This window comes from Oreochromis niloticus, linkage group LG7 (genome assembly GCF_001858045.2).
Source record: "Oreochromis niloticus isolate F11D_XX linkage group LG7, O_niloticus_UMD_NMBU, whole genome shotgun sequence".
Classification (NCBI taxonomy): domain Eukaryota; kingdom Metazoa; phylum Chordata; class Actinopteri; order Cichliformes; family Cichlidae; genus Oreochromis; species Oreochromis niloticus.
The window spans coordinates 32,663,854-32,685,068 of NC_031972.2; the positions used below are offsets into that span (position 1 = coordinate 32,663,854).

Consider the following 21,215-nt stretch of genomic DNA (forward strand, 5'->3'; position numbering starts at 1 on the left):
AGATCAAATTCTATAATTCTATACTTCACTGGTGCTTTATTGACCTAGTGCAACCCAGCTGATTGCTGAGACTAGCTCTCTCTATCCTTGTCCAGTTGTATCCTAGCTGTTCTTCTGCTCCATATAGCTTCCCAGCATTTTTGAATTGTTCTACCCCCTACTGAAATAAAAAGAAATCATAAAAACAGAGGACAGCTTTCAACAACTGTAACTAAAGGAGCCCAGCTGCTACAGTACATCATGCTATACTTGCACTGGATGGTCCTGACACTCTGAATGTGCAAAATGAATGAAACAGGCACAAACTGTGAGCTGTCACTGCTGATGCGTCAACAAAGACAGAGCATGTGAGTCCAGCATCGTGTGTGTCTTTATGATCAATAGCAAAAAATAAAAGTGTCGATCTCTGCAGCCAGTAAATGAGAGTAAATGACAGCTGAGAGTCTCCTGAGAGAGCCGAGCAGCTGGATGTCTGTGTGTGTGTGTGTGTGTGTGTGTGTGTGTGTGTGTGTGTGTGTGTGTGTGTGTGTGTGTGTGTGTGTGTGTGTGTATTCAGATCTGGAGAGCAGCTGTGAATGGAACACCTCACTACAAAAAAAAGGAGGATGGATGGATGCAGAAGGAGATAATACTGACTATAGACAGTTATGACATAACTCGGTGAGGTTATAGACATGAGGCATGGCAACAAAAGCCTCTGTCTGGTGCTGAACCTCCTCAAAATTTTCTGGTCTTATTTCTGTTTAGCTACAGGCCCGTAGATCAAGGGGTATGTACCATAACATCAGGGTGTACTCGCTGTATGAACAACAAAAACAAACAGATTTTCAGCCTGCAAACATCACTGATTGCTGACAATTAACAGCTGTTTACAGTAACAACAGAAAACAAATATCTGTCTTTCTGTTTTTGTGTTTTTCTTTAATTAGAGTTTTTTCCAACCAATGTAAAGACTTTAACACTTTACATTTTTTCTCCACTCATTTCTTACTTCTATGCCCTCGGGCTCCAAATCCATTAATGCAGTTATCACATCTTTCTTGCTCTTCTCTCACAGCTCTGCTTTTTATCACACAGACAGAACAATTTGCAAAACATTTAGCATAAGTATTGACACGGACCGCAGATTGGACTTGATTACCTGAGAGATCTCTGCTCACAATATTTCAATCCTGTTTCCAAACCGGTGCCAGTGTCAAAGCTACAAAATATCTAGCAGGAACACCTAGGTTAGGAGCAGACACAAAAATGATGTCACACCTGCTAGCTCATGTCCTGCTTTGGTGTCGTTTTGGCTTGTCACGCACCAACTTGACCAGGCTGAAGACAAGAACCATTACGACAATATAATGGTATAGGAGCCGTGATAGTCCCAGATTACACAGAGGGGGACGCTGCAACTTGAAAACTTTGAGGAAAAAAATCTGCATACTGCAGTGAGTCCGGTGTGCCACGAGCACTGGTATAAATGTGCTGATATCACAGATGGCACAACCAAGGCAGTGACTTAGCATAAATATCTCACTGTGAGTTTGTTACGTGGGGATTACAAAACATGCAAAGAGAGAAAGAAAACTGTAATCCACAGCAGGTCTGCAGGGGTCTCCCACTGTACTTAAGCTGAAGTAATTGAGTAGGGAATATTATAAAACTATTTTGTTTCAAACAATGCATGTAAACAGTGAAGCAAAGTGTAAGATTTGTGTCATCTGCTAATATATCACTGAGTTCCTCTTTGCTTTGCATAAAGTTGTTTGTACCAAACTGGCTGCTCTAAAAGAGAAACACTTTTATAATGTACAAATGGTGCAATAATAACGGACCCCAATTAGGACAGACTACGGTCAAAGCAGCTTTATGAATATTTCCCTGCATGTAACAGTCTTTGACTTGTCCTTGTATTTTTCTTGGTGGACCAGCTGTTGGGGGCTTGTACTTCCTGCTCCAACATCATTGGTCAGAAAAGAGCCAATGGGGGTGAGAAGAGAGCCTGAATGAATATGATGATGAACACACACACACTGAGTAACCAGATTCCACTGTAAAGGAACTGCGAAGACACACACATACACACATACACACACACACACACACACACTTAGAAGTATTGCATTTTTACAGACAGAGGAAGGAGGAGACAGATAGCAAATGAGAGAGTGAGACGGTGTGAAAAAGAGATAAGCATGAACTAAGAGAGAAAATTAGACATGACACCTAAGAACAGATTGATTCTTCACTGGTATGTAAAGGTGAATAAAGACAATCTGTAATCTGCAAAATAAGACAGCAGTGCAAAATTTGAATATTTTTAGGTATTATTTGTTATTATATTTTATTGCCATATGCTGCTAGTTTTTTAAATGTTGTTATGCAGGTCTCTTAGTATCATCCCACGTAGCACCCAAGTGGACGAGTACAAACAGAGTTGCCTGATAGAGTTCTGATAGAGACTCGCTAATTCAAGTCACTGAACCAGACCTCTAGATTGTCTTTATAACATTGGTGAATTTTAGAACATTTTAATGCTGTTGTATGACAGAAACGATAGGATGCTGTGTTTTTAATTGTAAAAACGTTTATCTTATTAAGGACCTTTCAGCAGGTGTCTGTGTCTATGTGATGCACATGTACAGTTTACCTTACTAACCAAGCTTGCTAGCATAAACTGATATGTTATCAGTGACTCTCTTTTATAAATATGACCACTTCTGAAAATAAAATAAATACACAAATATGGTTGTGGCCGGAATGCTAATGTTAAGGCTTCAAAACAGGAGTTCACAAAACACTGGCTGATGTCAAGCTGCTACATCCATCTTTTATATACAGTCTATGCTGGCAGCAGACAACCACATGACACCTTCCCCTCCATTTTTTTTTCTTTCTCAAAAACCATCTCCTTCTTATTTCTGCCACAGTACAACTTTGCTATGATAGCGAAGAAACACTGGACTTTTACAGCTGTATTACTGACGCATCAGGTCACTGACACTGGCTATTTTCAACTACTGACGTAAAGCTGCGATGTGAAAGTTCTTTGGGAACATTTTTGTGACTGAAACTTGCCAGCAAATTGAGAATTACTGATTACTGTCTACAGCAATTTTAGGGACATGAGAGAAAGTGAGAGAAAATGCTCCCCCACAAAGCTTAACACAAACACAGAGAAGGATCAGGAAATGGTAACATTGGTAAAAAGACATTATCTTTGTGTCACTCAGGCTTCAGATGCCTGACCGGCCGTGAATTTTATATGAGAAGATAGCTTGATACTGCACTGATGATCTGAAATGACCACATGTAACAATTTTTTTCTTAACTGCACCCATAAACACCTCAGGTTACCTCTCACATCGATGATCAAACACCGCCACACAACCACTCAACTTATTAAAACTCAAGTGGATACGCTGAAAAGCAGCGCATCAAAGGGTTCTTTGTGTTTTTACACCTCAAAGATCTGTACGCTTGAAAGAGATCGAAGAGACAAAAACAGAGTGAAAGATGACAAATGAGAAGACAGCGAGGACAGAGACCACAATGCCAAGTTTCTCTCTTTCTAGTCTCTGACCCATCAGACGCAAAAATGTTTGGAGAGCCCTAAAGTGCTCACGAGTTTAGCTGATTGAGGATATTAGGAGTAAACAAGGAAGCCCAGGGGAATGACACACCGGCTGTTCTTCTGCAGGTAAATGTAACTCAACATAGCCCACAGCACAGATCCATCTATAAAAATGACGTCGCTATGTTATGTTGCAGATATAGTATCTGCATGTGTATTTAATAGAGTAAATCTAGGTTTTTTTCAGACTGAAAATTTGTATATAAGTGCATGTGTGTGCACCTTGTTTAATAGGAAAATGCAGCTTCCAAGTAGCTCCCAAAACTTGCAGAGCTTCAAAAACGGAGGCTTCAGCACTTTTCACTGACTGATGTGTGAGTGTGTGTGTATATAGGAAGGGTTAAAGGCTTTTTTTCATGTTGCATTCCAGCAGAACCTCACATCTACACTGCTGCTGCCTCAGCGCTCGCTGCCGGCCCAGGACTAACCTGCTGATCTGTGAGGCGATAAGTGGATGACAGGCATGCTTTGGTGTGGCTGAGAGAAAAACTGTGTGTGTGTGTGTATGTGTGTGTGTGTGTGTGTGTGTGTAAGCAGTCGACATAGTGGCTTGAATGAACGACAGAATGAAGAAGAAGGGAAAATTTTCAGATGGGGAGGAAACTGATGAAAAACCCCAAACAAGATAAGAAGATATAAAGAGTTCGAGACGGGATGAGAGACACGTAAAAGATAGTGGCAAAGTGATGGCAGAAGATCATCTACTCCCATCCCTTCATCCAGATGAGGAGGGGTTTTCTGCTTATGTAGACAGAATTCCCCTGTAGACAGCAGCTAAATGAAAGTCATATAGTGTGTTTGTGTGGTGTGTGCTGGCTATATATTATACTGCCAATGAGGGTGTTTCCACTGTGGTTATGAGAGTCCAGGTGATACTCTCAGCAGCAGTGAAACCACAGAAATCCCCATAAAACCAGAGAAGAACAAACAATGTGCTTTTCTTGGCCATAGCAGTGGAAGTTAACAAAAAGGCAGAACTATCTGGAGAATATTAGTCTTAAAGTCTTAAAGGGTTTGAACTTAATATTTCTTTTAACGGCCAAGACAAATGCATAATTATTGGGTTTTATCTCTTGGTGATTAAGCATATTAAAGGAACGATTTCACAGGAACGATTGGGAGACCAGCTTGGTAAAGCTAAAACTTGATCAAAAACTCCAGAACAGCTACTATGGAGCAATGCAGCTTGATATAATGTTCTATAATCATAAAAGTTGAAAAGATTTCTTGGAAGCTTGAACTTTAACCCAGTGTTTTCTCTATTCTATTAAACATGTTACAATTTGCACACTGCACAAATGTAGCATTATATGAAGTAAATAATAAAAGATATCTGTTCCCAATATCCCATGTAATCCAACAGCGTTCTCATTCTCTCATTCTGGTGTTTGGAGTATTATGCTACCTTCTGTCAGCAGACTCTGGGTTTTGGAGGGTGTCTGGATGATTGTAAGGGGGCACAGCTCACTGTTGTGATGTTGGGCTCTTACATTGGCATCAAGCCATGTTTCCCATCCCCCAGCACCCATTTACAGCTTGGTGAGAGTCACAATGACCCTGTCAGGTTCCACGTTCAAAGTGGATGCAAGCAATCACTGAGGAGAAAAAGCACTCTTGTGCAGAAAATAAACAGTGGAAACTACTGTCGATGGACCATTGATGGTACCAGCCATCGCTTTGTGGAACGCAACCTGATTGGGTAACCAAAACTAGTTGACCCTAAAACCTAAAACCCAACTATAACATAGACCATCACACTATATAAATGTAAACTAATATCAGTGAATTATCACATATTCAAAATAGTATTGCACATACATTTTTTTATTTCTTAAAAGCATATTTGTGCATCATATTAAAGTTAAAAGGGATTCATTAAGCTCATTTCCAGCTCCACTTCTTTTTGGACAAAAAAATAAACCATATTTGAATAATTCGCATTTCTAAATAATACTTCTCAATCTTATTCTGGGCAGCCCTTCAGTTTATCCTCTGTCTGCAAAATGTCATTTTTAGAACCGCCTCCTTTAAGCCAGCTTTATTCTGATTGGCTGCCCCTCAAAAACACAAGGGTAACTCATCCAATTAGGAATATTGATCTCTTCACATTTTCCAAACTCATCCAGTGGGCTGGATTGGAATCTTTGCTGGGTTGGTTCTGAGCTCTGTGCCTTATATTTAAAACCTCTGGTTTAAACCATCTGATATAAATATCAATCTGTTCATAATGATCTGGCCACACTTGACAGTTACATTTCGCCCCAACAATTGGTCGAGAATGAAATCCTGTGTTAAAAATAAGACAAAACATAGTCCACAGAGGATGAATCCTACAGCTCCCCATACGTCACAATTTTTATTAATTGTATCAATTATTAAAAATAAAAGGTGAAAGCATTAAAGCATCCGACCTGCAGTGGTCGGTTTAAGAAGGACTACAATAGCTGAGAGTGCTCCACTTACTTTTCATGAATCCAAACATCTGGTTATTTATTTTTCAATCCCTATTTCTTCTAGTTTACTACAAGATTATTTATTAGTTCCAGCCCTCTTAATCACTGACCAATTCTCTCTCTCTCTCTCTTTTTTAAATTCAGCTATGATTACATCATTGACTAGTGTAAAATAATCCATTTTCCCAAAGAGAAATTACTTTACATGAGCACAATGTCAAACTGAATAATAGATTTCAAATGAAATGGCAGTCCAGTATGATCATCGAGTGTTTTGGAACTCAGACGGAGGAAATTGGCAGAGACAAAATTATTAAGTCTAAATTTAAAACTTCCACAATAACTGCAGCCAAAAATGTGGAACCAAAACCTAAATTAACTCAAAACGCCAATGGAAGAAATCTATTTGGTTTGGTCTGAGACTGGCGAAATAAACTGGGGTCATTGGAAATCTTCCTGCTGTTAGTGTGTGAGCTCATCCTCCCCTCTAAGTGTTTTCTCTCTCTCTCTCTTTCTCTTTCACTAACAGCCGAGGACGAAGCCAGAGGATTTTGGACTTCAGCCCAGCATGTAAATTTATCTGCCATTTCCAAACAATTTCCATCAGGAGCCATTCAGACTGTGTAGCAGGACAATTTGACAGCAGCCCAGTAGGAAAATGGCCAGTGAGGCAGTAATGTTTCATTTATTTCATATTTTTGTCCTCTACGGTTTGCTGTAGCCTCGTACAAAGGCCACAGCTGGATATAAGAGGTGGTTATAAATAAAAGATCAGCGAGGCGGTGATAAATGGAGTAATGGATGGATGGAAAGATGGATACATGGATGAATCAAAGGCTGATCAAGTTAACAAATCAACTGTTAGATGAACAAATGAGTACAAATGGATGGATTTATAAAAAAACAGTGCTTAGAACAAAAAAGGAAAAAAAGTGGAGGGAGCAGACAGTGAATAGATGGTGAGCTTATATTCGTAAAATAATACATAAACAAATCACCTAACGAGGAGGTATCTATAAACGTATGGATCCACCACCAAGGACTGATTGCGAAACGCTTCAAATGTCCGTCAGAGAAAACCAGCATATGAATTAATACACTTCCCAGTGATTGAATAAATGCATGAATAAATAAAACTTTCAAATGTCATTGTTGAATCAAAAAGACCTCATCAGCTGTTATCAGTCCCATAAATAGCTCCATCAGGTGGGGCATTCTGTGTAGTAGCAGAGAGTTATCACCTCATTTGATGAAGGATGTTCCTTGCTGCTGAATGGAAGTAGTAATCCTCGCGAGACTAGAGGGCCAGAGGAAGCTTAATCCACTCAACAAGAGTTTAAGTCTTGTATTTTTGGATTTAACGTTACATTAAAAGGTTTCTTTCAATTTCATGAGCTATTTTGGTTAACTTTAGGCAGCAAGTTTATGCAGTTAAATTTAGCCATGAAAGGTAAAGGTTAGAAAGGATTATAACTTGGGTTTAAATGCCTCCTGTGAGAACAGAAGTACATATTACAGTTATCAGTCTGTATGTCTCTCTGCTAATCACTGATTAAAATGGATAGTAACAGCTTCCTGTGCTGGCCTACTGGTAATATGAATGACTAAGTCTATACTGAGTGAAACAGCTGGTAAACTGATGAATGACTGAATAAAACAAAGGAAGAAATAAAGTCTCCGAGGGCATACAGCACCTTTATTTGATTCCACCTGCATTACAAATATTGCAGTGCCTACAACTGGCACATTTTCCATGATGGAGAAACTGGTATGTTGTCTGTGTGCGTTGTTTATGAGGTTGTCATGGCCAAATCGTGTCCTCATGAAAGATCAAAAGGCAGGAAGGCCTTTCGAAAGTCTGAGTCCTTCAGATGCCACATTTGGATTTTTGCTTATCTTTACTGTCCTTCACTTTGCTTTCTGCGTTCTTTCCATTCACAAGGATCGACATTAACGGTTGCCCAGTTGCCCCAGGCAACCAGATTTGGACCACTGTCAATCACTTTGTTTGGTCTGATCGGCCCTGCTGGCGATCGCTTTTCCTGTTATTAAACAGATTCTCTGTGTCCCTCATCCCGAAACACAAGGTCTGGATGATGTGGACATGACATTGATCACAACATCTCTAAAATCCAATTATAAATATTATAACATTATGACAATTATTATTATATGAGATTCAAGGTCATCATTAAATCAATGTCACGATTCCAAATAAGAGCACAGGACCTTGTTTCATTTCATTTTACTTTATTATTTATTTACTTGCTATCTGGGCTCTTTAGGAATTTAAAAGGCAGGCTCAGTCCTATTTCTCCCTAGAAGTGATTTTGGTGGTGCTATCTCATGTTTTGCTTGTTAGCATGCCAACGCTTACTAAATAACATAAAAGTTAGTGCTATTTCATCATAAACACTTGAACACCATGCATAAACAGAGCGTGCACAGTGATGTTAATACAACAGGTGCTGTTTAATTTTTTGTGTAATCAATGTCTGGACCTGTATTTTATATATTTTTATATCCATGCACGCAGATGTCTGTAAGGATCTCTGTGAACAGGTCTGGGATGACCCAACTTTCCTTTTGCAAATTATTACTAAGAGTTATGGTTATAACTCAGACACCAGACAGCAGTTTTCGCAGTGGAAGACCTTTCAGTGTCCAAGACCAAAGAAGGGAAGATTGGTCAGCAGTGTAATTATGAACATGCTCCTTGTTTTCTCTGAACATTTTTCTCTTGCACATTCTTTCACAGGGGTCAGATTCTCAATGCTGAATTCTGTTGTAATATTCTAAGTGAGAACAGTTGGTGCAAACAACCTGAGCTGTGGTGTGATCACAGTCGGGTGCCCCTTCATTACAGAGTATGCATGACAGAGAGTACTTTGGCCACACCAACACAACCATCACTTTGTCTTCTTTATTCTGAAATTTAATATAAAGGATAACTATTTTGACTCAGTGGGGTGTTGCAGATGGTACTTGACTTGCTCACAAAACAGGACCTTCAGGGATGGTTTCAAGCATTGCAAGAGTGGTAAAAGGAATCTATGGCTGTACAAACAGGCTACTTACAAGAAGATGAAGGGCAAATTAAGATCAGGAGAGATGACATACAAACTAAACTGTTTTAGATGGGTATGACAAGGTCTAACTGAAAACGTGACATTTTTTACCTGATGACGGTCCATGAGGAAGTCTTTTTGATCACCCAAGTCATTAAAGTTTACCATCTGGGAACCATGAATATCTGCATCAAGCTTTTTATCAGTGGTATGTAGCAATATTTCAGTAGCGCAAACATTAACATGCTGGTGGTGCTAAAAGTCAAGTGGCCAGCAAAATGGACAGATTTCAACTGCATCATTTCACTTTGCAATGAAATAATGACAAGCTAACAGATGAACATACAGACCAGCAATCGCCAAAGGCAAGATTAAAATGAATTAGACCACAATTTCTAATGTAGCACCAAAACCTACAGTAACGCTAAAAATATTATGATATTGAAGAGTCACACATCAACTTTAGGAAGTGGATTAATCAGAAACTTGTGTACATTTGAACTACATAGCAATTAAATAACATTATCAAATTCTCCACTGTTATCCGCCAGCTTTTATCAGATCTGAAAGTCAAACTTCTTCATATGCAAAAGGAAATTTTTCACATACACTATTTCATAGATTCATAATAACCTGTAACACCTTTTAGTGCAACTTTGATATTTTTAATCTAGGAAACGCACTTCTTTGATAAGCTTTAATTAAAGATCATTGAGACGAAAAGAAAAATAAATCTGTAATATCAGATTCCACACGTCCAACAACCTGTGCAGGAATGAAACGTATGCGATTTTTTTTTTATCTGGTGGTCATCAAAATACAGCGAGCACATCAAGCCTCTCTCTTTAATCAAATGCCAACATCTGTATGTCTCTGTTAATTATCAACGTGTATCTTTTCACTGATGCATATGGTCCATGAGAACGGAGCAGGAAGATTACAGTGCAGATTCAAAATGTAGTCCTCACAACACCTGGTGCTACCATTGGTGATACATTTTTCTTTGAAAACAGTAGTCCTTAAAGTTAAAATTAATAACTATTTGTTTAATGAAGTTGGGAATAGTTAGATAAAGTTAAACATCTCTATTAAAATTATACAAAAAAATATGTAACAGCTGTTGTTTATTGTAGTCACGAGGATGATTGACACATAGCAAGCTGAGAGTATTCTATAGCTTTTATTATGTGGACTTTAAATGACGGCACATGAATATATGCATGGATATTAAGACACCGAAAAAGTTGCAAATGTAGGTTCCCAACTTTTCAGAGAGTGATTGGTAGCTGTTGCACAATAATAACTATCTGAATGAAATAAATTATGCAAGAAACAGCGTCTACAATCAGCCAACAAGTCGACTTTGCAAATTTGCATGAATCCTCTTTACAGGAACAACAAAGGGACATGAGTTTAAACAAACTGTTTGACAATTGGGGGAAAAAAAGTTAAATGTTAGAGTGAGCTAACATGTAGCAGTGCAAAGCCACACTAACCAACAGCTCATAGGAGAGTAAACTTACATTAACAAGAAAAACATAAATGCTATATGGACATAAAAACTCCACTGGTAAGATTATGTTATTCTTTGTCTGATGGGAGATTACTCTTTTGCACCTTTGTAAGATAAAAAAATGTGTGCACAATCAATAGCAATACAAAGAAATCATACCTTCAAAACCTTAAGCAGTAATTTGACATATAATATATTACATTGTTTTTGAAAAGTCATCTTGTACTTGAGGATATTTTTATTCTGTGATTCTGATTTGGGTTGATTGGTTAACCTTGTTCATCACATAAACCCATGTGTTTGGATGTCAGTGGCCAAAAAACCATGACTTCAAAATAGCCATTGTAAAAAGATAATAAATGATTATAAATAATTAATAATAAAATTTCAACTATACCTGTATAATTATTCCATGTTAATAAACAATTAATTGATGTCATTGTTTGTTAACTAGTTTATAGACCGCTGGACTCTTTCTGATGTTTACTGCAACTCTGAAGCTGAAGTTTATAAAAATTATCATAGTAGTTATAAATGTTATAAATATTTTTAATTAATTCAAATATTTATACTATTTATGTTATTATAAATATTATTATGAAGCATTATAGCGATTAAGATGTAATATTTGATTTAAGGAAACATAAGACTAGGCAGGGTGGAGGTACTTGTGTAAATCAAAAGTTTTAACAACTACTTTAGTGGTTTATGTTTGCTTTTTAATTTTGTTAGCACCTTTTATCTACTTTGACTTTCTCTGGTTTTTTGGTTTGGCTTAGGCAAAGAGAGTGTTTGAGCAGGTTTAAGAACGACACGGTGGTTGGTATAAGTGCACAAAAACAAACAAACTAATGACATAAACATACATTTTAACATTACTAATTATTTTTAAAAAATTAATACATTAAAAGAACTATTTACAAAAAATAGTCATCTATCAGCTTACCATTTAATAACAATGGTTATTACAAAATGTTTAATGATGGTTACAAAACTATGGTGATGTCAACTTCCTCCTCTTTTTACAGCATAAGTGACTGAGATCAAAAATCACATCCAACTCCAAAAAGTCACTTTAGAACCCCCCCCCCCCCCCTGTTTTTTGTTTAGGGCCACATTAGAACAATCCTCTATAATCTTTATTACCCAGTGGGTAGTACATGTGGGCAAAAAGGCATAAGGTGGGCACTGGCGACATGCTACATGTTATTCTGGAGACATTTACCAAAAGCACCAATGGCTTTAGTGCACTCTAGGTCTCTCCTTCAGGCCACGTTCCACAGTTAATAGGCAAAAGTCCACGACCACAAGTAAAGATTTAGGTGCTTAAACCTCTCATCTCTAGAGCTGAACATCCTCTACTGCTGATACCAAATCAAACTCAGAGTTTGCTCTGCTTTGCCTAAATATATTTACTGCTTTGTCTCAATCAAAAAACAAAAAAGAAGCAATAAAGATGACTGAAACTGGTTGAATAAAAGAAGACATTTACATTGGGACTGACCTGATGGCAGTGTGGGTTGGACTCTCTGCCGTATGAGTACAAACTCCTCTCTGTTTTACCTGGAAGAGGAAGAAGAAGAAAGGGGAGTTAGGCAGTTGGCAAAAGCAATCAGCTTAACAAAGACTGATCTGTATAACTACAGGAAGCAAAAAACAATTACTGGTGTGGAAATTATTCAGCTTTAACAGATCAATCAACTCAAAAGACATGTTCACACAATAACACTACACAGCGTCAGTACAATCAGGTCCAGGCAAAGTTGCCCTTTGTCACATGCTCTCACCATCACCAACAATAGGAACATATTTCCCCGGAACATCAGAAGTGTGCTATAGTTTTTCATCTATTAATTTAAAGGATAATTCATTCACAAGGAGCCACGGAAAAAAGTCTTTTTGTAGAAACAGCCAAAGCCAGTTTTCCTGATCACAGACAGTGTGTGTGCTCTGTATGTTTTCTGCTCGCTGATCTCTCTGCACAACAAAACGGACATCTGCTATGCCTGCAATGCATAGATCCACATACAGAAAGGCAAGGGCTTTGTGCTACAAAAACAAAATCAACACTTTCATTCTCCACTTTCTTTTAGGTGTAGATTTAGTTTCTTTGCATGTCCAGACAAAACAAACTGTGAGAAAAAAAAATCGAGTGTTCAGCTGAACAGAAAAATGAAGAAGCAACCGGCTTCACGGAGAAAACTGAACTCTCCTAGTGAATTTACGAGTGAAGATGTATATAGTACATTGCCAACTCTAATGGTTTGCCATATATGGTATTATTCTGCTCTTTCCCATCTTTGTCCCTTTGGACAGTGATGTTCCATAGAGACTAATTAGTGCACTCGCTAGGCAACCAATTCTACTGAAGAACATAGTCAATTCTTGAGCAGTTGCATACTACTGTGTTCAGGCTATGCAGACTGTTTTCTGCATTCCATTGTGGGATTTTTTGAAGGCAGCAAATAATGGATGAATTTTACACTTAGAGTTCAGTCTCCAAAGTTTTTGACAATGATATGATTTGGGGAAAAAAATAAGCATTTATAAATGACTTTACAGCAAGTATCAACCAACAGCCACCAGGCAACTTGGAAGGAAGCTGAAAACCAAGACTCTGTAATCAGCATATAGAACTGCAGTATGGGATTTGGTGACACAAATAAATTCAAAATCATGGTATATGTACATTTTCTAGAAAATGAAGATAATCCAGTTTCACTGGTCCATTTCGCCATTTTGCTTCCACACTATCTCCCCACAAACTAGTGGAAAAGTCACATTTTGTTGTATATGTGTTTCCACTTCGTCTTTTGAACATTTAAATATTTGTCTTGATGTAAGTACTTATCTAGGAATTTTTATGTGTTACTTAAATATTTTTACATGTAAGCAGTGTTTCACAATAAGAAAAAAAAAATTTAACACTACATACGTTTAATTGTTGTTTTCCCAAAATAAGGATTTTTCCCTCAAAGAACACAAAATTTCCACTTCAGTAGTTAGAGAGGTTTTATATTTATATTGTATTATAGCATTCAGAGAAATATTTATAGAACATTTCTTCTTATGCCTTAAAAATTGTGAAATATATATCTATATATACACATCTCTCTCTCTCTCTCTCCCTCTCTCTCCATATAGATATATATATATATATATATATACACACATATATGTATGTATGTATGTATATATATGTATACATATACATATATATACATATATACACATACATATACATATTTTACACATGTTGACAGTAGTTTCAAATTAATGAAGTTACAAAAAGAGATCTTAATTTCAATAACCAGCCAGAGAAATTCAACCTGTCTCTGCTCAACCTGGCAACAGCCTACTGCTACTGCAATCCTACATTAGAGAATGTTTCCATCAAAAATGTTGGAATCACACTGTGAAGATTTAACAAAGCCCTGTAGGAAAAGTTGGATCCTACAAAATTTAGGGTTTGTGCGATTAATTTAGCATTTAATATTATGGCAAATGTATGACATATTTCTCCATGATTATCACTTAATATTAAATCTCCATTTATTGAAAGTTGTGGCTAAACTCCAACATTCAACATATCTCTTGAAAACCTTGCAAGGCATCATGTTCACGTAACTCTCTTCAAGAACTCAAATTTCTTAGTGGTTTAAAGTTATACTGCAAAGCTCTTTTTAGTTTCCTTTAATTTCATTTATAAACAGTACAGAAACTATGATTTCTGTTTCTGTTGTTGGACTTGAAGGTCCTTAAAGCCCAAGGCAACATCTGATACAGATTTAATAGATGTAAGAAGAAAACAACACCCTCACCTACCCATTAGTTATTACAGAACATCTTCGGTCAAACATGTTGAAACGTGTTTGATTGAAATCAGACATCAGAGCTCTTTAAATGCAGGCCAAGGATTGATCAGTACACGACAAGAAGGTGAAGCCTCTTTGGCAGGTAACCGACCATCACTTTAATACACAAACTGAGCGTGCCTGGCTGTGAAAAAGGTGTCTGATGAATTTCGAAAAATGCACCGCTGCGTGTAGACAACAAAGCTAATTTCCTCTCCAGCTTCTGAACAGGCTTTCCTCCCCTCTGAGCTGCGGGACCACTCCGGTGCCTATTTTTACCACGCAGACCTTCTTTTTGGATAAAACCTTAAATCTTGAGCCAGTCTAAATATCAAACCACAGTTAGTGTGTAATTACATTCTGCTGTCAGTGCAGTCGTATGAGATGAAATGGAGGGGTTTTACTGCAAGCGTGTGTGGAGGAAAATGAAGCGTGTACGTAGTGAAGGGTTGGAATCAGGCGTGTATAGACCAGCGCTGAATACGCGCCAACATGGTAGTCGATGCAGAAGAGGTTGATAATTACAGGCGTACAGAATAGGAATGTGGTCGACTGTGTGTGTGTGTGTGTGTGCGGGAGAGAGAGAGTGTGTGTGTGACCGATACGGCGGCTTCGGCTTCAGCTACGACTGATGCCAGCTGGACCGGTTTGGCATGTATACAAAGACTCCCACACACACACACACACACACACACACACACACACACACACACCACAACATACACACAAGTACTAGAAATCACTAGCACAGATGCACACACTCAGACCAATGTTGATATGTACTACACACACACACACACACACACACAGCTCTGTATACACACAGACACACACATACACACAAATGTACTTTTCACGGTACCGAAATATATCGAGCACATGCATTCAAAAATACTAACTCAGGACCACACACACACAAACAAATACCTATTTAGATTTGACACTGCACGCACCTCTGGTGAATACCACTGCCTGCAACGAATCCAAAAATCTTTCAACCACTGCACAATTAAAATGCAAAATTTCTTATGAAAACTGTGTACACAATGTAAATGCCAGCATGGAAGGATGGATAATCCTCAGGCTTACCAGCTTCCTTAAAAGTAGCTATCATTTTTGGAGACACAATTTCAATTTCAAGACTTAAAAGGATAAACTGTCAAGAAAAGTAGAACAATTTTTACAAAATACAACAAAATGTTTTTGTATTCATTTTTTTCAGTTTCTGCTTTTTTTTCTTTTATTTTTATTGATCAAATACTCATAGAAGGTAATAATTGCTAATCACTGGAAATAATGATTAATGTAATAATGTCTTGCTATATTATATGACTATGTGATTATAGGTCCAAACTACTAGGCGACAAACACACTTGTCTGTTTGAAGGCCCCCCAAATTTTGTATAATAAAAAGAGAGGCCAGCATAACAGGGATCCAGCCCTCAGTCTTTTCGCATTACCTCTGTCCGTTTGAGGGCCATTAAAATGGATGAGTGCCAGTGTTGGCATGAGTTTTGTCCCCTAAAATACCCACTGGAGCACCATTTTATTTACGTATACAACTACCTATATATATACTTATGTACATGCTGTGAATACACCCGTAGGGCAATAGGTATGTACCCTATCTACGGATACACTCACACACACTCACACACACACACACACACACACACAAGCGGTGCTAAAGAATTAGGTAATCCCACAAGACTTGGCCTATAACATTATTTCCATGCATCTATCTCCTTTTAGTCTTTTAGGTTTATTGGAATTGTCAAAAGCTACAGCAAAAAAAAAAGAGAAAAAAAGAATAGCTTTTTTTTTTGTCTTTTTTTGCATCATCAACTGGCAAAAATGTAGATTTATGTGTGCCTTCCGATATGTTAGTATTGCGATTGACAGCTTTTCCACGTCTGCACACACTCTTTAAGCTGTGGTAAATAATATGCTGTAAGGTGCATCTTTGTTTTCTTAAAAATGAAATATTATTATTTAGAGCTTATACCTTCATCAAAACATTAAAAGGTGATGCAAATTATATGATTTTACAATTGAGCAATTTCTATAATCCAGTAAATACAACAGTGTATCAATTAACAGTGACCCCAACGCAGACGCTACAACAAATGCAACAAAAATAGATTCTGAATTGAGGCTTTCACAACCGCACAACCCCGATTCGTCCCTTTTGTCTCAACATGCTGACCTTTTCACCTCCACCACCTCTGCAGGCTGAGCTCATGTATTACACACACAAACAAAAATCCCTGGTATTTTAATTTGGCTGTAAAAGAAAGAGCAGCATTAAAAAAAGGAAGAAGGAGCGAGTGAGTGAGAGAGAGAGAGAGAGAGGGGGAGAGAGAGAGCGACAGAGGGGGAGAGGGAGGCAGGGATGGAGTAAACAGGATGGGAAGGGTCAGCCTTCCAGATCAGACACCCTGTCACAGTATACCATGAATGGACACACACACACACACACACACACACACACACACACACACAGAGAAGCATTTCATTTCACTGCCTTGAACTGAAAAAGATTTCTGAACCAAAGAGTCTATTACTTGATAAAACGAGGAGAGTTTATTAATATATAAAGCCGTCACAACACAAAGTAAGTCTTAATTAAATGCTTTTTAAAGTGGATTTTTAAAAAGAGGCCTTTTGAGATATAACTGGTATAAAACTTCTTCTCCTCAACTGATTTTTTTTCCATTTTGCAGCAGATGAAGGACCTCCTTTGATATATTTTTATGGACGTGGGAAAAAAAAAAATACAAATATCAGGAGAAAATGTAAAAATGACAAAATCTGAACATTTTCTTAAAAGACCAAAATGTATTTAATCGGCTCCATTTTTATTTTCTCTCATTTCTGGTATAAAGTAAGGCTTTTTATAAACAAATATATTTTTCCATGATAAGGTTTAAAATTCCGCATTTCTTTGTTTATTTGAAAACGAGAAAATGAAATACAGTTACACAATTAAAAAATATATTGTTCACCTCTGTGATGCACATTTTAATCACCTTTTGGTTCAACCTTTGTCTCTTGAGGAAAAAAAACATAACTCAACTAATCTTGCTTTTTTTTTTAAACTTACAAAATGTAAAGTACTTCAGTTAACTTTTTTGATAATCTCAGATAAATCAGCCAAATGAATCCACTTTTTAAAACAGTCCATTTGATCTGATAACAATCTCCTTATTTCAAGTCCTTAAAACCACAAAGGCCCTCCTCTTCAAAAGCTTTTTCATGGTTAAAAATACAGATGGTCAAAAAACCCTTTTTGACTCAGTAGGGTTCTCGAACAACGTCAGTTCTTCTAGGAAACTTTAGGGTTTAGGAGTTCGGTCTTGAAAGACCCTATAGAAAACTGTTAAGAGCTCTGTCAACCTCTAACAATCAATGGCTGTTCAGGCATTGTATTTTGTTTGTGCAGAGACAAACTAACCTTATTGTTTCTTCCTTCGTAAACCATGGAAGTCTTTTTTTTTCTACAAAGCTGAGTTGATCTCAGGTCTAGGCTTCTAGGACTCAAGGATGTTCAGAGTTTTACTTAAATGTAAGATGAAGCCTCATAAAAGATATCGTGGTGTGATAAACATGTTTTTAATGCTTGCTCCCTTCCTCTTTCTTTAATTGTCCAATAAACCGATTTTTTATTTTAACTTGTTGCTGCTTTCTGTTCTTTGTGCAAACACTTCATTTTTGTGGAATATAATAATGTAAGTAGAAAGCTTACTTAAAAAGGGATTTCAAATTTTACAAATCTCTGATAAATCTTAATGACTGGAGGAGCTCTCGCATAAAAGGTTCGAGGGAACGAGGCTTCATGAAAACGCCTTTCTAATTGTTTCACAAACCCTCAAACAAATATTCTTCAGGCTTTCAAGTTCCATCAAGAGCTTCTTTGCTGATGAGTAACCATGAAACTTTTGCTTTCCCCAGATACTCTGACAGTGACAGTCATCTCTTTTTGTCCCTAGCATGTCAGAAAAATTCAAAAACAGTCTCAAGTCTTAAAAGAACCCTTCAAAGAAGATTTCAGAAGATGCCTTTACTTCCACAAACCTCTGCGTTTCTCTCAGGAACCCCACAAAGACATTTACTTTCCCAAGAAAACAAACCTAAAGATTGTTGGCTGTGAGAAGGAGGTAAAGATACTGGCACTTGTTAGACTATGCTGGCTGCAGAGGTACAAAAGGTGGCAAAGTCAGTCCACTCCGCTGTATAAAAGCCCATAGAGAAGTCGGTGAGGCAGCAAGACCAAATCCCTGCTAATCCACAATGCACAGAGACTGAGGCGAAGTACAAATCAGCTCCATTACAAACTGAGAGCCAACAGTAACCGGGAAGCTTGTCTGGGGTATTAGCTATAATGACACAGCTTGTTAACAGGCCCTTAACTGAACTTACTCATAGTCACCTAGGCTCGATTCAGATTTTGAGAGTCTGCCTCATCAGTGCCTCAGTCCTTGTACAAAGGCCAGTTCCCATTATTTTCACTTCACATGACATCAAACTGCCAGGTTTTTAAAAGGACGGGTCATCACAAAATCAAATTGACATAATTTTCCTCTGGCCTGTAGAGCTATGTGTCCATCCAGATTGTTTTGGTGTGTATTTGGTTGTAGAGATGTCCACCTTCTCTTTATTATAACAGAGCTAGGTGGTTGTGTTGTGGTGCTCAAGACAACCAAAATATATTTTTGAAACCTTCTGTCACAAAAATCAATAATCCTGTTCATGTAGGAACTATTTTCTTTATATGCTAAGTTTACCATTTTAAAAATATTAGCTTAAAGCTGCATATATACAGCATTATTTCTACTTCCTTAAAGCAAACAGCAAAAAAGAGCCAGGACAAGAGTAATGATTGATACACAACAGTGATAAAAAAATTTGTAGTTTCAAAGTCTTCATTTACATTCACTGGCACAAACTCGGTATAAGATCTGAAATGACTTGTACTACAGTAGATAAGCAGATATATATCTTTATTGAGGTTCATTAAAGTGCTGCCAAACTTTGTCCTCAGGGGCATTCAGAGTGCTAAGAAAGTCAGGCAAAATGCAAGAGTCAATATCTAAAGTATACAGCACTTTTATAACACCTGTGTCTTTCCTGTTGAATAGATGGTAGGTATGTGTATCTCAGGACACTGACACTTGACAACCCCCAGGAACAGTGTTGGGTTATGCACTACTTTTAGCATACTTGTCAAATTTACTGAAACCTTGGTGGATCAAAGCACAAATGTCCTGAAAAGTTACTTTTACCCTCTAAACACTAATTAGAAAAGGACTTGGGAGTCATGTAGTTGGTGTGACTGAGAAGATGTTAAGTAAGTAGTTAAAGTTTCTCCAAGCATATAAATACATCTGACAAATTTGTCATGTCACAGCTTTGCAAATTCAAGAAAAAAAAGACCTGTAAAATATGAAATACTTTCCATAAATCAATGACAGTCTACACCTGCTGTAGTGTAAAAGTAATGAGTTGGACAGGATACTAGCCTCTGTGAAGCCACAGATGCTTCTTGCATCCAGACATAGGTCAAGGCACATCTTAATACTTTTTGACACATGTGAGAAACTTGTCTTCAGGGCTTTCTGCCAAAAAAAAAAAGTTTTCTAAAACATGGTTAACATTTGTGAGAAGATCAATACAGAATTTTGGTTTTACACGCAACACAAAAACATAATCTCCCAGATGAAATGGATCCATTCATCCACCACAGCTTGCACTTTACACCGGCCTTGTCGCTCTTTACATCTACGTATTTCTGTTTAAAAGTGTTGCTGTCAGAAAGCCTTTCTCAGGGAAAGCTCTGAAAGCAAATGTCTCCCAATGCAATCTTTTTTTCCTCAAAATTTCACTGTGATCGCTCAGTTGCAATGGAACAGTAATGATGATGTTACAGGAAAAATACCAATGTGATATCACGTACACCGCAAAAACACCTGGACATGTAATGCAGGAAGCATGAAACATTTTTACTTCCTGTGGCCAATGTGTAAACCGACTCGTGGTAAAGAGCTCATTCACTTCTAATAAGAGACAGAAAGGAAGAGTAAGTCCGAGACAAAGCAATCCACTCTACATCTTCAGATCAGTATAAGGCTACTGTGTAAATGAGGGTTTGCATTTTCTTCTTCATTAATTAGCTCTGCTATGTTAATGTTAATCTTAATTACTTTAATAAAGTTTCATTAACTGCAGCACAACAAACAAAGTGATAACATCAGTTACTGTGTAAGCAGCAATAACTGCAACCACAGTGCGGAGAGAGCGCAGAGCCACAGAGCCATTTTCCTGTCAGTCACTGGAATCAGCTGTTAGAGGAGAGAAGAGGCGCTTTTCTCTGTTTTCATTCTGCACGCTCCATCGTGTCCGTCACATCTGACAGCTATCAGTTACTACTCTTTCTTTCTGATTCAGCAGGCAGCAAAAGATGAAAACCGCAAGATGGAGTTGTTGAAGGAGTCACCGTCGGCGTCTTGACTCTTTCTTTCAGAGGTTGAGAGAGACATCAAGTCTTTTTCTGCGTGAAAGGAAACACTCAGAAGACATGATCTCCTCTGACACCCATATAATGGGTCCATTTTAATAAAGTATGTGACTAATAGCGCGATTTGACGAGGATGGCAAAGATGAGATGAGAGGAAAGAAAGAGGAGAGATGGAGAGGTGGTGGGGGGGA

General features: G+C 37.7%; 1 protein-coding gene across 8 annotated transcripts in view; it reads right to left on the minus strand.

Annotated features, from left to right (window-relative positions):
• Positions 1 to 21,215, minus strand: part of tcf4 (transcription factor 4) — a 235,976-nt gene that overhangs the window by 124,793 nt on the left and 89,968 nt on the right. For all 8 annotated transcript variants that reach the window (XM_025909412.1, XM_025909408.1, XM_025909409.1 and 5 more), the window contains one exon: positions 12,161 to 12,219. In XM_025909412.1, coding sequence (XP_025765197.1) covers positions 12,161 to 12,219 — 59 coding nt within the window. The remainder of the gene's footprint in view (positions 1 to 12,160; positions 12,220 to 21,215) is intronic.